Source organism: Ictidomys tridecemlineatus, chromosome 5, assembly GCF_052094955.1.
Source record: "Ictidomys tridecemlineatus isolate mIctTri1 chromosome 5, mIctTri1.hap1, whole genome shotgun sequence".
Lineage (NCBI taxonomy): Eukaryota > Metazoa > Chordata > Mammalia > Rodentia > Sciuridae > Ictidomys > Ictidomys tridecemlineatus.
In genome coordinates, this window is record NC_135481.1 from 141,958,928 (window position 1) to 141,974,127 (window position 15,200).

The 15,200-nt window shown below is 35.2% G+C and overlaps 1 protein-coding gene across 5 annotated transcripts in view; it reads left to right on the top strand.

Annotated features, from left to right (window-relative positions):
• Window positions 1-15,200, top strand: part of Chd2 (chromodomain helicase DNA binding protein 2) — a 127,065-nt gene that overhangs the window by 86,136 nt on the left and 25,729 nt on the right. For 4 of the 5 annotated variants that reach the window (XM_005320109.4, XM_040274486.2, XM_040274485.2 and 1 more), the window contains 8 exons: window positions 1,508-1,549; window positions 2,793-2,932; window positions 7,600-7,738; window positions 7,881-8,031; window positions 9,135-9,257; window positions 11,055-11,183; window positions 12,103-12,243; window positions 14,299-14,433. In XM_005320109.4, the coding sequence (XP_005320166.1) occupies window positions 1,508-1,549; window positions 2,793-2,932; window positions 7,600-7,738; window positions 7,881-8,031; window positions 9,135-9,257; window positions 11,055-11,183; window positions 12,103-12,243; window positions 14,299-14,433 (1,000 nt within the window). The remainder of the gene's footprint in view (window positions 1-1,507; window positions 1,550-2,792; window positions 2,933-7,599; window positions 7,739-7,880; window positions 8,032-9,134; window positions 9,258-11,054; window positions 11,184-12,102; window positions 12,244-14,298; window positions 14,434-15,200) is intronic. The other variant, XM_078051220.1, reaches the window with a different exon arrangement.

Sequence of the window (15,200 nt, forward strand, 5' to 3'; positions counted from 1 at the left end):
AGCATTGAGCCACAACTGAAGCCCCCTCAGACCATTTTAATAGTTTATTTAGAGATAGGGTCTTGCTGAGTTGCTTAGGGCCTCACTAAGTTGCTGAGGCTGGCTTTGAAATCACAGTTCTCCTGCCTCAGTCTCCCAAAGCACTGGGATCACAGGTGTGTGCCACTGCACCTTGCAACTTGATGTTCTTAACAGATGCAACCATTTTCTTAAACAGATGCCTGTTAGTTGACAGTGAACATTTTCTTAATTGACAGTTCTGGTAAATGAGTTTTGTTAGTTTTTGCTTGTGTTCTTATTATTTTTATGGAGGAGCAGATTTTTTGAGTTCCTTACTCTATTATGTTGGAAGTGCTTCTCCCCCTTGGTATTGGTTCTTTTCTTTGGTAATATTTTCTTTTTAATACTAATACTGGGAACCTTTTTTCCCCTGATATTATTATTTATCAACAACATCATCATCTTTTTCATCATCATTATTTTTTTTTGTTGTTGTTGTTGCCAGGGATTAAACTCGGGGCCTTGAGCATCCTAGGTAAGGACATTATCACTGAGCTAATGCATACCTAGCTCCTATATAATTTTCCGGTAAATCTCAAACCATTATTTTAGAAATGAAACATTTCAATATATTTCAGGAAGGAAAAATGTAGAGTTGAGGAATAATCTTCAGGTTTGCTTTCATATTTAACACTTTCCTAGTCCTTGTTCTTCCTTTAGTATTTCATAGCTGTTATATTCCCTCCTGTTTTCTTTAGTTGCCATATCCTCTGTTTCCATTTTTTTAGCACTCTCCTTACACTATTACATACCATATTGTCATAGTAATTTGGCATATTACAATGATGTCCTTGACATTATTGTGACATCTTGCTTTTTAGTGAAAGTGCTATGTGGTAAGCATTGCAGATGGGGAGAAGGTGTTAGCACAGGCTGTATATAGCATAGTTTAAGGTACTGACTATGGAAGGAGATTGGATTTACGGTTGGAGACAAGGTTGGGCAGGAGTGACTAGAATTTCAAAATAGTTTGGCCTAAGAAGTTTCAAGTCAATTATTTTATTCTGCCTAATTTTAAAAAATATTGGAGAAAGTCTTATAAATCTTATGGCTGTATCATTGAACATAAAATAATTAAAAATATTATATTATGTAGACTTAAGTAGGCCAATGAATGATACTGGGTTTTTATCACAATAGACTTGTGGTGATTGAATCATTTATTACATAGTGAACTTCATAAACTCGCATCTTCTAAACTCACAATTCTCTGTTACAGCTCCAAGAAATTTCTTGATCAGTCACTGAAAATAAAGTTAAATCTTTAATGTCTATTATTTTAAGTTATCTCTTTTCAGAGATGCTCAATGTTTATTTATTTAGTGATTGTTGCAAAGATTGGGTGTTGCCAGTCTATTTTTGACAATTTGAATGGCTCATAGTTCATTACAGGATGTGTTATAACTGGTTTCTGGGTTTTAATTTGTTTTATTGATCATATTCTTAGGTTCATCAAGGCTTATAAGAAGTTTGGTCTCCCTCTTGAACGGTAAGCTCAGTGATAATTCTTTATCCTCTTTTTCAGCTTTATTGTATAGCAGGTTCTCTTCTCTCTCTCTCTCTCTCTCTCTCTCTCTCTCTCTTGGTAATATTTTTCTTTTAATATTAATTCTGGGAACTTTTTTTTCCCCCCTGGAAACAATATCAATGTATCAGGTGCATGTCCCTTTCTGGAAGGGTATGAAGATGATACAGACAGACCAGTCAGAGATTTATACCTTAGGGGGAGGTAAATCAAGTAAATTCAAAACGATGCGTTTCCCAAAGAGATGTTTAGGTAACTATAGCTGAAGAGACTGGGTTATTTATGTTCTAATTCTTAGATTTAGTAATGTCTTTTTGACTTAGTAATCTTGTACATTTTTACAAGGTATTGTGAAGATTAAAAATACAACTTATATCATCTTGCCTGTAGTGACTTACAAAATGGTTAGCTATTGGTACTACAAGCATTCAAAATATGATTTCAGAAGTTGGATTTTAACATAAGACTTATTTCAAGTAGTTAAGTATTTTGTTTTCTAAAAATCAACAATATATCCTGTAAATAATAGCACCAATTTAAAGCATATGCCAGTTTCCCCTCTCTTATTTTTGATACTGTTCTGGTGAAAATTCCAAGCTTGTATTTTTGGTTTTATGCTTTCCATTTGGAGAGGAAGCAGTGATGTATAGTAGTGAGTCACAGCAAAATTGCAAAAGTCAGGCACATCTTTCCTGGACTTGGCTGACCTTCATATTTATCTTTGAACCAGTTACCTTAACAACTACCAACATGTGGATGAAGTTGGTTTGGTTCCTTTTGACATCATGATTTTTAGCCATTGTGTTTATGTGCTCCCTACAACTTAGAGATGATCTGAATATGAACTTCTATGAACATTGCAGTGAGTGAAGGTGGAGTAGAGAAAGGAAAGTGAATAGAAAGATGCAATAGTCTTTAAGCATGTCACATACTGACAGTAGCAGATAGCCCATTTGTTTAATAAACTAAGTTTTGAAACCTCTCATTTAAAATTTTTGAGATTACTTTGGTTTTGTGACATATCCCAAAGCACAATTCTTTAAGATAGAAAATGAGTGAGTTAGCTCTTAGTTAATGTGAAGCAGTTGTTATTGTTAATGACCCATGAATGAAGGCAGAGAAAAGTGTCTTTGTAGGAGCAAACTTATATGAGACGTAGTATTATCTTGTGATGTTGAGAAAAGTGTCCATGTTTGTCCTTCCTTAGATTGGAGTGCATAGCACGAGATGCTGAGCTTGTGGATAAGTCTGTGGCAGACTTGAAACGCCTGGGTGAACTGATTCACAATAGCTGTGTGTCAGCTATGCAGGAATATGAAGAACAGCTGAAAGAAAATGCCAGTGAGGGTAAGTTAACAGATCATCTGTAGCACTCTGGTGCTAAAGGTCTGGTCTATTTCTGTTGCTGAAGGGCTTGCCTCCTGCTTTATGGTGTGCATTCTGAACTGCCTTTTCCTGAGCTCAGTGTTCTAAGATCCTATAGATCTACACACAAATGAAGTTGGTTTGTAAAGGTGTAGAATAATTAACAAGATGAAATTATTTCTGTTATGTTCTATAGAAAGTTTAAATTGGTTTGAATGATACAAAGACCTGAGGGACAAAGCTGAATGGATGCCTCTGTATTTTGGTTGCATAATTTTTTGGATATACATATATGTATTCTTAGGTTGCTGCAAATGTAAAGAACTTATTAGAAAATTAATTGGAATAGATAAAATATTGAATGACAGTTGTAAACATTTGTTACATTGAAATGTTCATACAAGTAGAATTTTAAAATTGGATCAAACATCTAGGAAGTACATTTTCTCTTAGATATCAGAATGTTTTTTTATTTTTTAGAGGTACAGGCATGTTTACGAGAGTTCTAAAGTAGTCATTGTTTAAGGACACCTCATAGAAATGAAGGTATTGTTAAGCTACCTATTCTTTGGAGGTTTTGTTGAGCTGTGGTTCAGATGCCAGAGGCAACCAGTTACCTAAAAGTTTGGTTAAGACTTCTCTGAGTTAAATTACCTCAACTCTTTCATTTGCAAAATGGAATAATAGTAATCAGAAGGTTTGGGTAATTAATTGAATAGTTCTTACTGGACTATTAACTGCTTGTTAATGTAGTGTCTGGCTTTCAGTGTTGTCTATTAATTATTTATATTTTGGAATTGTCTTTTTTTAGGGCTTCTTTTTGAAATTAGTAGAATTTGATTGCTCTCCTCTCTGAGAAGGATCCACTGTCTTCCTTGAGGGTGCTTTCCTCCTCCTTTCCCTTTTAATAAACTTTGCTGTACTTTAATGAAAAGAAATTAAAAATAATTTCGATATACATTAAAAATATTTTTTGGTAAAAGAAAATAGCTTGAGTGATTTGGATAATAATCTGAATATGTACTTTTAGGGATGGGGGTGTAGCTCAGAGGGATAGCTTTTGCTTAACATTCCTGTGGCCATTGTTTCAAATAAATTTGTTTTCAAAAAAACAAATAAAAGCCTGAGATTTTGAATATGTGTTTTTACAGCATCTAAAATACATCCAAAAGTAACTTTAGGTTTATCATGTTTTTTTCTTTGTAATTATTTCAAATTATTTCAAATTATTTCTTTGTAATTATTCAAATTTTTGGCTCAAAAATGAAAATCACATAGCCCCCAGTGTTTGTCTCTTTTTAAGAAATTTAGAAAAATGTGTGTGTGTGTGTTTTATATAGATTGTGTGTTTTCCCTCTTAAACACAAATTAAAGGTAGTGTGGTATGCATACTGCTCTATTCATTAATTTTTCCATCTCAGTGTTGTTGTTTTTTTTTTTTTTTGATACCAGGGATTGAACCCAAGGGCACTTAACCACTGAGGCACATATTTTGAGATGGCGTCTTGTCAAGTTGCTCAGGACCTTGCTAAAGTTGCTGAGGGGGATATATACATGCTTTGCTTTGATATTGCAAATCCTAGCCTTCTGAGCCACTGGAACTATAGGCGTGCATCATTGTGCTCAGCTCATCTCAGTATATTTTGGAGATATTTCCGTCTAATAGTTCCTTCCTCTCCACATCCCTTTTTAAAATTTTTTCTTTCATCAGTACATTATAGTTATAAATAATAGTTTTTTTTGTGTGGGGGAGGGGAGGTAATGAACCCAGGAGCGTTTAACCTCTGAGCCACATTTCCAGACTTTTTTATTTTTTATTTTGAAACAGGGTCTTACTAAGTGGCTGAGGCTGGCTTCGAACTTGTGATCCTTCTGCCTCAGTCTCTGAGTTACTAGGCTGACAGGCAAGCGCCTCCATGCTCAGCAAGTTGGGCTTATTTTGACATAAATCATGCATGTATGGAATTTGCTCCACTTTTGTCCCCAGAGTCTCTTCTTTTCTTCCCCTCCTCCCTCCATTTCCCTACCTGTACTATACTGTTGTTCTTTCTATTTATTTATATATTTATTTTTAGTTGGTGCTTTATAGATAATATACTGTGGTGTATTTATATATGCACATAGTATAATTTTATTAAATCCAGCGCCTGTTTCCTTTCCTTTTCTCCTGCCTCTCCCTCAGTTTTCTTCTTGTATTCCACTGATGTTTCCTCTATCCTTATGGTGTCCTATCCACAGCCCCCCTTTTTCCTTCAGTTTTCTCTAGCTTCTGCACTTGAGAGAAAATAGATCCTTGATTTTCTGAATCTAGCTTATTTCACTTAGCCTGATGCTCTGCATTCAGTATATTTATTGGCAAATGCTTTAATTTTATTCTTGCACATCTCTCTTTTTCTGCACGTTTACATTCTGGATCTGATTAATTGCTTCTTCTTGGCATTGTATAATTTGATTCCCCTAAACCTGTATTTCCTATACACTTGTATTTAACATATTTTTAGTCCAGGTTGACATTTCCATTTTCAATGTAAGATTATTGATATTGTTTCTAAAAATATTAACATAATTAGGTATTTTATTTATCCTGCAATTATATACATACATTTCCAAATGTCAATGCCAATCTTCCTGTTATAATAAGACTCTCACACAAAGTTTGATTTTTTTTTTTTGGTATGTTTTATGTTCTTAGTATATTCCCACTAACAATGTACAGTATTTAAAAACTATTTGAAATTGTTCTTTTCTGTATATGATTATACCATCAACTTATAGACTCTTGTTTATATTTATTTTTAATTTTTAGGAAGCATTATTCTGATTTAACTTTTTTTTAATTGCTAAAAAACTTACATGGTTCAAAGTCAAGAGAGTAAAATAAGGTATATTTGGAGAGTCTTACTTTCATCCCTATTTTCCATTCCTGTTCTCCTCTAATTCTTTGGTTACCCTAATAATTTTAAAATTTGTTTTAATTAGTTGTACATGAGAGTAGAATGCAATTATGCACTTTGATATATCATAATAGATGGGATATAAATTTCTCATTTTTCTGAGTGTATTTGATTCAGAATCATTTTGGTCATATAGTCACATATATACATACAGTAATAATGTCTGTTTTATTCCACTGTCTTTCCCACATTCCCTCTGCTTCCCTCCCATCACTTCCCTCTACCTAATCTAAGGTTTTGAGTTTGTGATTCTGTTTTTTTTTTTTTTTTAAATCTAAGCTTCTGTGTAGTTTAGTTCCCCTTCTACAGATGAGAACATAATACATGCTCTGCTGTACACTTAATTTAGCTTCATATCTGAAAGCACTCCATGTCATGTAGAGTTCATCTTCCTTTCTTTTACATTTTCCCAGAATTCTTCCATGTAGATGTGTGTCAACTTATCTTTTTTGTTCCCTATTGATGGGTTTCTTTTCCTCTTTTGCTGTTACAAATAAATTCACAAAGAATAAATATGGTCTAATGAAAATTTTTTTAAAAATATATGTATCTTAGCCAGCACGTCTTTGGGATAGATTTCTAGAAGTGGGTCCTGCTGACGCCTGGAGGATGCTTTGCTTTGAGATTGCAAATCCTCCTTTATAAATCTAGTGCCTTTTACATTACCAACAGAAATATTTGTTAGTACCTATAAACAAGACTTACAAACAGAATATATTTTAATTGCTTGGATATTTTGCTCATAAATGAGATGCATTTCATTTTTTTTTTTGTAGTGAGCAAGGCTGTACATCTCCTCCAAGAGTACTAACATTTTGTTGTTCATAAACTGGTTCTTCATATATTTAGCTCACTTTCTATGAGAACCGTCTTTATTCTCACTTAACAAGTGGCATTATCTTGCAAATTTCAACTTGGTCTCTTTGGTTAGAGTAACTGGGTTTTATTTTTACTTCTTGGATCATTGAAATTCATTCCTTCGTTTCTTCATTCTTTTGTTCATCCGTTTCTTCCTTCCTTTCACTCAGGGACTCTTTACCACTAAGCTATATCCCTAGCCCCTTTAAAATTTTTTCATTTTGTGACAGGTCTCCATAAGTTGTTGAGGCCGATCTCCAAGTTAATGTCCTCCTGCCTCAGCTTCCCATGAGGCTGGAATTGTAGATGGCACTGCTGCACCTGACGTGGATCATTATAATCATATAGATTAGGGCAACCTTTTCATCTTTATCATTTCAAATGGTTTAGATGTTACTGTGATCCTATACTTTTTCAGTTTCAATATTATGAAGGTCAAGTATGAATCATCTTTAAAACATTTGAATTTGTAAAAAATCTGCTAATTGAATTGGTAGGAAAACAAGGAAGAAACTTCATAATATGATACCTTCAGAGTCTTCTTATGTTAGTTTTTGAATAAAGTCATATAAAAATAGGAGAGTTAAATTACTATTGCAAGCATCAGTATATTAAAGAAATCGTGTTTTTGCACAATTCTGTTTTGTAAATATTAATTGAATATAAATATTAATTGAAAAAAAGTTTGTTTTATAGTTGTATCTTTGAATTAATGATAAACCAGGGATTATAGAGAAGGGACTAAGAGTTCAGGAGTCTTAGTGATAAATGGTGATAATGTTGTGTATGAAACTTTAATAGTTCTCATTTAAGAATTGTAAAATTTGTGTTTATTAGGGAAAGGGCCAGGGAAAAGGAGAGGTCCAACAATCAAGATATCTGGAGTTCAGGTTAATGTGAAATCTATTATCCAACATGAAGAAGAGTTTGAGATGCTGCATAAATCCATCCCTGTGGACCCTGAAGAAAAAAAAAAGTGAGTATATTTTGTGATACATGTGGGGTGGTTGAACATAGGTTTGATATTAGTTACATGTAGTTATGTAGTTTGTTCATTCTCTCTTCTTATTTCAGAAAATTCTCTTTTGTAATGTCCTCCTATTTTTAAACCCGTTTAGATACTGCTTAACCTGTCGGGTGAAAGCTGCACACTTTGATGTAGAGTGGGGAGTGGAAGATGACTCTCGCTTGCTGCTAGGAATTTATGAACATGGCTATGGAAACTGGGAGTTAATTAAGACGGACCCAGAGTTGAAACTGACAGATAAAGTAAGTAACTCTGTGATGCTAGAGATTGCTACATTTATTGTATACTTTTTTCTATTGATTACTTATTTTTATCTATTTTCAAGAAGGGGTGATCAAATTGAATACTAACAGAATAGTAATTTCCTGGGATTTCTTTATCCTTGGAAATGTTGCCATCTTTAATGGACTGTGGCTCTGTCTCACAGATAATGATAAAGGGAAAGACAAAAAATAGCCAAATGAAAATTTAGGAGAAATCTTAAAATATTGATATTTACTAGAGGTCAGATCTCATTACAACAAATACCAGGGTAAGTTTATTAATAATAAAAGCACTTCTTGGCCCTCGTTGTTGGCCCTTTCTTTCAGAATTTGTTTGAAACAACCATATTTCTTTGCACAAAGAATGAGTGTCGCCTTGGTATTTCTTGTAGTGGAATTAAATTTTGACAATATTTCTCCCACAAAATTGAGCCTCCCACCCTGTCTGTTGCAAGTAAAAAGGCCATAGTTAAAGGAAAACTGGCTTAAATTTTTGTAGGATTTGCTCCAGGTGATGCTCCTAGCAGGGCTTTTCCTGGCACATCAAACAATGCTCATCCCATCTGGGTTTTAGGAGGGTGACAGCACCCTGTCATAAGCACTGAGACCAAATCCAGTCTGGCCTGAGAGGTCCAACTGTGGTAGCAGGGAGCAGATCATGTCCTGGCATAGCTCAATGCTCTCCGGCAATGCTCTAAGAAGCATTTTCAATCTAAAACAAAGCTTTAACCTAGCTCCAGGGATTCCCTGCTCCTGGAAGGAGGAAATCCACGACGGCTGGGATGCTCTAGCAGATGAAGCCACAAGCCCCTCCTACCTGAGTTGTTCTACCCTGTTAACAGCACAGGTAGGAGCCAGTGGGAGAGCTGGATTTCTCCATCCCATTTTGTAAAATGAGAACGGCTCATAAGGGATTTTCAGTGACTGGGAGCCATGGACATGAGATAGGATCTGAGGCTTTATCTATGTTTTGGGTGGTTGGGGAGGGAAAGAACTGTGCTGAGTTCTTTGTTACCTGTTTATCCTCATTTACTAACCGGTTATGGGTGGTGGCGGGTGCTTCTCTTCCTTTCCTGTTGAAGATTCTGCCTGTGGAGACAGATAAAAAGCCTCAGGGGAAGCAGCTACAGACTAGAGCGGATTACTTGCTGAAGCTGCTCAGGAAGGGTCTGGAGAAGAAGGGAGCTGTGACAGGCGGGGAAGAGGTGAGTGAGTGCATTGTCAGCTGGGTGTTTTTCAGGGTTCCAAGGCTCCAACCCCACAGATTTAGGTAGGAAAAAAAATATCCTTTCCGGGCCCTGCACAGAACATTACCTTTCCATGATCAAATACTGCTTTTGAGGTTCCATGATTATGGTTTGGTTAGTAATAATAGAAATATGCATTTAATAATTGACTGTAACATCTTGGCAATTTTCTTACAAACCCATTCTCTTCAAATACTGAATCATTAGTCCTCAGTGCCACTAGTTCAGATGTACTGTTAACTATTCCCTTTTTCTGCTTCCTCAGTTTGGGAACATAAGGATTGTCTATTGTATCTAATTGGGCTACTTGTAATAATGGATCCCAGGAGTAAAATGGACAGTTGGAATCCCACAGTTATATAAAAAACTGAACTTCAGTTATGAGTATCTTACTAGCTAATTGAAAAATACCAATTGAGCTGCTGAATTTATCTGAACTTTATCTTCCTTTATTTTCCCAGTTTACCATTTTAGTTCAGGCCTAGAAAGATGGGGAATCACAGTTATGAGATAATATAAGTTACATCCTCTACTACAGTCTGTGTGTGTGCATGTTTCTTAAGTGCTCTTTTATAGATATGCTACTTGTGTTAGTTTCCTTGTATTATAAATAAAACAACTTGTAGAAAAAAATTATACCTTGTTCTTGCTGGGCATGGTGGTGCATGCCTGTAATCCCAGCAGCTTGAGAGGTGAGGCAGGAGGATTGTGAGTAGTTCAAAGCTAGCCTAAGCAAAAGCGAGGCACTAAGCAACTCAGTGAGACCTTGTCTCTAATTAAAAAACAAAACAGGACTGGGGTTGTGGCTCAGTGGTTGAGTGCCCCTGAGTTCAATCCCTAGCACCACCTCACCCCCCCCAAAATTACCCTTTTCAGGCAATAGTATAATAATATAGCATATCATTCTGCAGATACTATGTAATATAGTGAATGTGTAATATTATTATGTTTTAGATTTTAGATAGAGGTGTTTTAGATTTCTGTATCATATTTGAGTGGATAAATATTTTAACCTTTTTCTTAATTTTAGATAAAATACTTTTGTGTATTTTTTTTTTGGTTGTTATTATTTTGGGATTGGGGATTGAATCCATGGGTATTTAACCTCTGATCTACATCTTCTCAACTCTTTTTATTTTTTGAGACAGGGTCTTGTTAAGTTACTTAGGCCTTACTAAGTTGATGAGGCTGGCTTTGAATTTGTGATCCTCTTGCCTCAGCCTCCTTGGTCACAGGGATTACGATTTTGCACCATTGCACCCTGCTAATAAAGTACTTTGTTTCCAGCATTTTTATTAATATTGTTATCTTTAATATTTTTATTTTTATTATTATCATTATTATTATTAGTGGTACTGGAGTTTGAACCCAGGGCCTTATGCATGTTAGACAAGTGTCGTAGCACTGAACCCCATCCCTGACCCTAATATGTTATTTTTATTTCTATTTTTGTATATAAGGTACTGCCTGCCCTTTTTGGCAAAAATTCTATCTTTAGGACAAATTCCAAAAAAGTTGAATCAATAGTTTCAAGGAATATGGATGTCTTTATATAGTATGGGATATGTATACTCCCTACAGGGTTTTATATTTTGTTTTGTTTCGAGGTAAAATTAGTTGGACTCTTGACTACTTTGCATTTTCTTGTTTAAATTATGTAGCTACTACTGCTTCAAAGGATCAAATGTTATTTATCATGCATTTGAAGGACTTGATTTGTAATTTTATCATTCTTTTCTTTTTTTTTTCCCCCAGGCCAAATTAAAAAAGCGGAAGCCTCGAGTAAAAAAGGAAAACAAAGCACCGAGGTTGAAAGATGAGCATGGACTTGAGTTTTCATCTCCTAGACACTCAGATAATCCATCAGAGGAAGGAGAAGTAAAGGTATAAGGGTAGATTTTATTTGAGGAATATTATTATTCTTTTAGGTCTATATTGTGCCAACTGGTATAAAATCGTTTACATGTAGATTTATGTATATATATTTTGCTTAATCTGTTGGAGAAGAATGTAGTTGCAAATTCATAACTGATAGAACTAATGTGTGGAATCATGAATATTTTAATAATAAATAAATGGCAATTGGTACTTAGCCTCATTTGGGTAATTAGGCAATATTCCAATACTAATATTGAAAGAAAGCCCAGGCTTATATAAAGGGGCATGTACTATAAAGTCAATTGTATGTGCAAACAAAACCTTGTGAGTCTGGTTTGGCCCAAAGTCTGCCAGTTAGTAAATTAGTATTATTCAGTATTATTTTCATGAGTGACAACTTTATCAGATTTTATTTGGTTGCTCTTAGAGTGTAATACTTTGAGATTATAGGAACTAGCATGTATTTGAGTCTGCATATGTGAATTCAGATATTAGAACTTTATCATTTACTAGCTGACTAGACAGGTATACAATCTCTTTACTTTCTTTAATTCTCAGTTTTTTTCTGTCTATGGAATGGGAATGATAATGACTCCAAAACACTGCTGGGATTCGAACTCAGCACCTCATGTGTGCTAGGAAAATGCTTGACCACTTAGCTACACCTGCAGCTGATAATACCTATCTCAAAGAATTGTTATGAGAATTACATGAGATGATTTAAATAAAGAGGATCTGCCTACACTGGTCATTACTAGAGAATTGAGAATTGTGCAAAAGAGTGCTTTAAAGCTCTGTGATTGAAAACAAGCTTTTAGGTTTAAGCACAGTGATGAATTACTGAGAGCAGTGCTGCTTTCTCGAGGAAGTAAACAAGTAGATATAAAGTTGAAGGCAAAAGTTCATAGCCCTATTTGTTTCCTAGGATGATGGCTTAGAAAAAAGTCCAATGAAGAAAAAACAGAAGAAGAAAGAGAACAAAGAGAACAAGGAGAAGCAAATGAGTTGTAGGAAAGACAAAGAAGGGGACAAAGAAAGGAAGAAGTCAAAAGATAAGAAAGAGAAGGTAATGATGCCATTCTGCTTATTGAGATACCCAGAGCCTTTGAAATTTCTTTTTAGATCTAGAAATGGAATGGAGTTTGAGGGCACTGGACTCTCTTTTTATGAGTATATTCAAGAAAAAAGATGGGGCTGTCAGAGGTATGCTTGCACCAATCCTTGCAGAGGAGTGTTTGTGCGTGTATGTGTGTGCATGTGTACATGCACAAGTTCAGGATATTCTTTAATATACAAGGCCTTTACTTGATCTTTTATACATGTTTTGGGGGAGGGGGTTGTTTGAGGTGAGATAGGACAAGTGAGAGAATTTGCATGAACAGGTAACTGCTTGAAACATGTTCTTAGATTCATATTAGAAGAGCACAATCCACAAATGGATTTGGAAATTTGGAGAGTTTAGGATTCGGAACAAATAGCAAGAATTTTTGCAGTAGACATGGATATAAAGCCTTGCTATAGAATCTTTATGTTGGGACCTTTTTGAAGTTCATTCCAAACCACAGGATTAGTACAGTATTGGTTGTATGCTTGCTGACTTCTTAAAGAACAATTGTAATTACTCACTTATCATTGCCAAAACACAAAATTAACACCTCTATTCTACCACCCAGTGGTACCTTTGAAACTTTTCTCTTATGCACATAAGTACAAAAATAAAATAAAAATTAGTTCAGACCATTTGAGTAACCTTTTCTTTCTGCTTAGCAGTAAATAGCTTTTCATTGAAAAAAACCAGTGTTAAAAAGAATGTTTAATAGGTAGAGAGAATTTTGTTTAGCTATAACTTATTGGAAGCAATTCAAATCTCCCATGTTGAAATTGCTTCCCCCCCCCCTTTTTTTTCCCCCTTGAACTGGGGACCTTTACCATTGAGCTACGACCCCAGCCCTTTTTATTTTATAATTTGTCCAGGCTGGCCTTGAATTTGTGATCCTCCAATCTCAGCCTTCTAAGTATCTGGGATTACAGGCATTCTTCTCCATGCCTGGCTGCTTTCTATTAAACAGTATAAATCATACTCTGACAAATATGTCTGCATTTGTCCACAGAAAGACATTCTAATTTATTTATTTTGGAGATTTATTCCAGGTGTATTTTCAGGATGAGCTACATCCCCAGTCCTTTTTGAGACAGTGTATCGCTAAGTTCCTAAGGGTCTTGCTAAATTGCAAAGCAGGTGCCTGGCTAAGTCATTCTTTTTTTTTTTTTTTTTTTAAATGAAATATTTCAACAATAGAAATACAAGAACAGGAGGCTGGGATTGTGGCTAAGCAGTAGAGCGTTAGCCTAGCATGTGCAAGGGCCTGGGTTTGATCCTCAGCACCATATAAAAATAAATAAAATAAAGGTATTATGTCCAACTACAACTAAAATATATATATATTAAATAAAAAGAAATACAAGAATAGTTTAGCAAACATCTATTGTCTACTGCTCTCATAACTATTGTTGACAATTTTTTCATGTTTATTTGAAGTGGCTTTGTTTTTGGTTAATGTTTTGTATTCATTAGTTCACTTACTGAACTTATTAGTTACTACTTATTAGTTACTACTGAAGCTGCTGTCCTTATAGCTTCTCCTGATTGTATTACTTTTCCTTTCTTATTTTCCTTATAACCTTTATTCTAAAGTGGGGGTATATAATATATATATGTCCTTCTGTAATATTTTATTGTATGTAATTTTGAGATTTATCCATGTTGATTCATGTAGATTTCAGAATACACATTCTTACATCAAAGGGTAAGCTGTTAATAAAAATTACTATATGATACTCAGGAAGAGTTCTATCAGTTTATAGTCTTAATCTCTTGATGACGTTTTTGTGCATTTTCTGGATGAGGGAATAGAGCACCAAATATAGCATTGATGAAATTGAAGTTACAATTAAGTGCTTTTAGAGTCAAGCATGGAAATAATGTATGGTGAGCTATTAATCTTATAAGTTGGTATAAAGTGACTCTGTTGCAGTCACCCACTACAGATAAGTCCACATTGCAAGGCAGGATTGTACAAATGACAATGATTCCTTGTAACTCTTTTTTTTTTTTTTAAAGCCTAAAGGTGGTGAAGCCAAATCTTCAAGTAAATCAAAGCGATCTCAGGGTCCTGTCCATATTACAGCAGGAAGTGAACCTGTCCCCATTGGAGAGGATGAGGATGATGATCTGGACCAGGAGACCTTCAGTATTGTAAGTGCTGAAATTGAGGGATGCTGGTGTGGGACCACAGTGCTTGCTGTGGCTCTGCCCTTTATAGGCGCAGCCACAGAACTTCAGTTGATATAAACATTGGTGTGTTATTTTGGAAACACACTGCTTTTGATGTCGGAAGACTGTGTGTTCTGAACCAGTTTGGCATGAAGAGATTAGTTTTTTTTTGTTTTTTTTTTTTAACTTGTTCTCTACTGAGGAATAAGTCTAAGATTTCATGTCTTGTGCTCCCAGTTGGAAAGTCTTTGAGGACCCTCAGGCATCTGGGAAACAGAAATGTTCATTAAACTATCATTTATTGAATGTTCTCCTGTACCAACTATAGGTTACCATATTGAACAGGTAATTGTTTCTATTCTTGTAGACTTTGTATTTGAGTCAGGGCAATAGATAACTACATGAATGATGTAGTTATAACTACAGGGCAATAGATAAGTACATAAATGATTTCCTTTACTGAAATGGGGCCGGGAATGAGAGAGATTAGTTAATGTGAAGATTCTGTGAGAAGGAGACTTAACTAGTCAAGAGAAGTCAGAAGGCTTAAGGAAGTTATGTTCGAATTAGGTTCTGAAAGAAGTGTGATAGGTAATTGGAGAGGAGGGGAAAGAAGGACATGCCAAGTCTAGGCAATGGCATGCTCAAAGGTCATGTAGCAGGATTCCATAGGATGCACTGAGGGGGTGACAGGCCTCTGCAGCCACAGTCGTAAGAGCAAGTCAAGCTGATGCTGGAGGGAGGGTCTT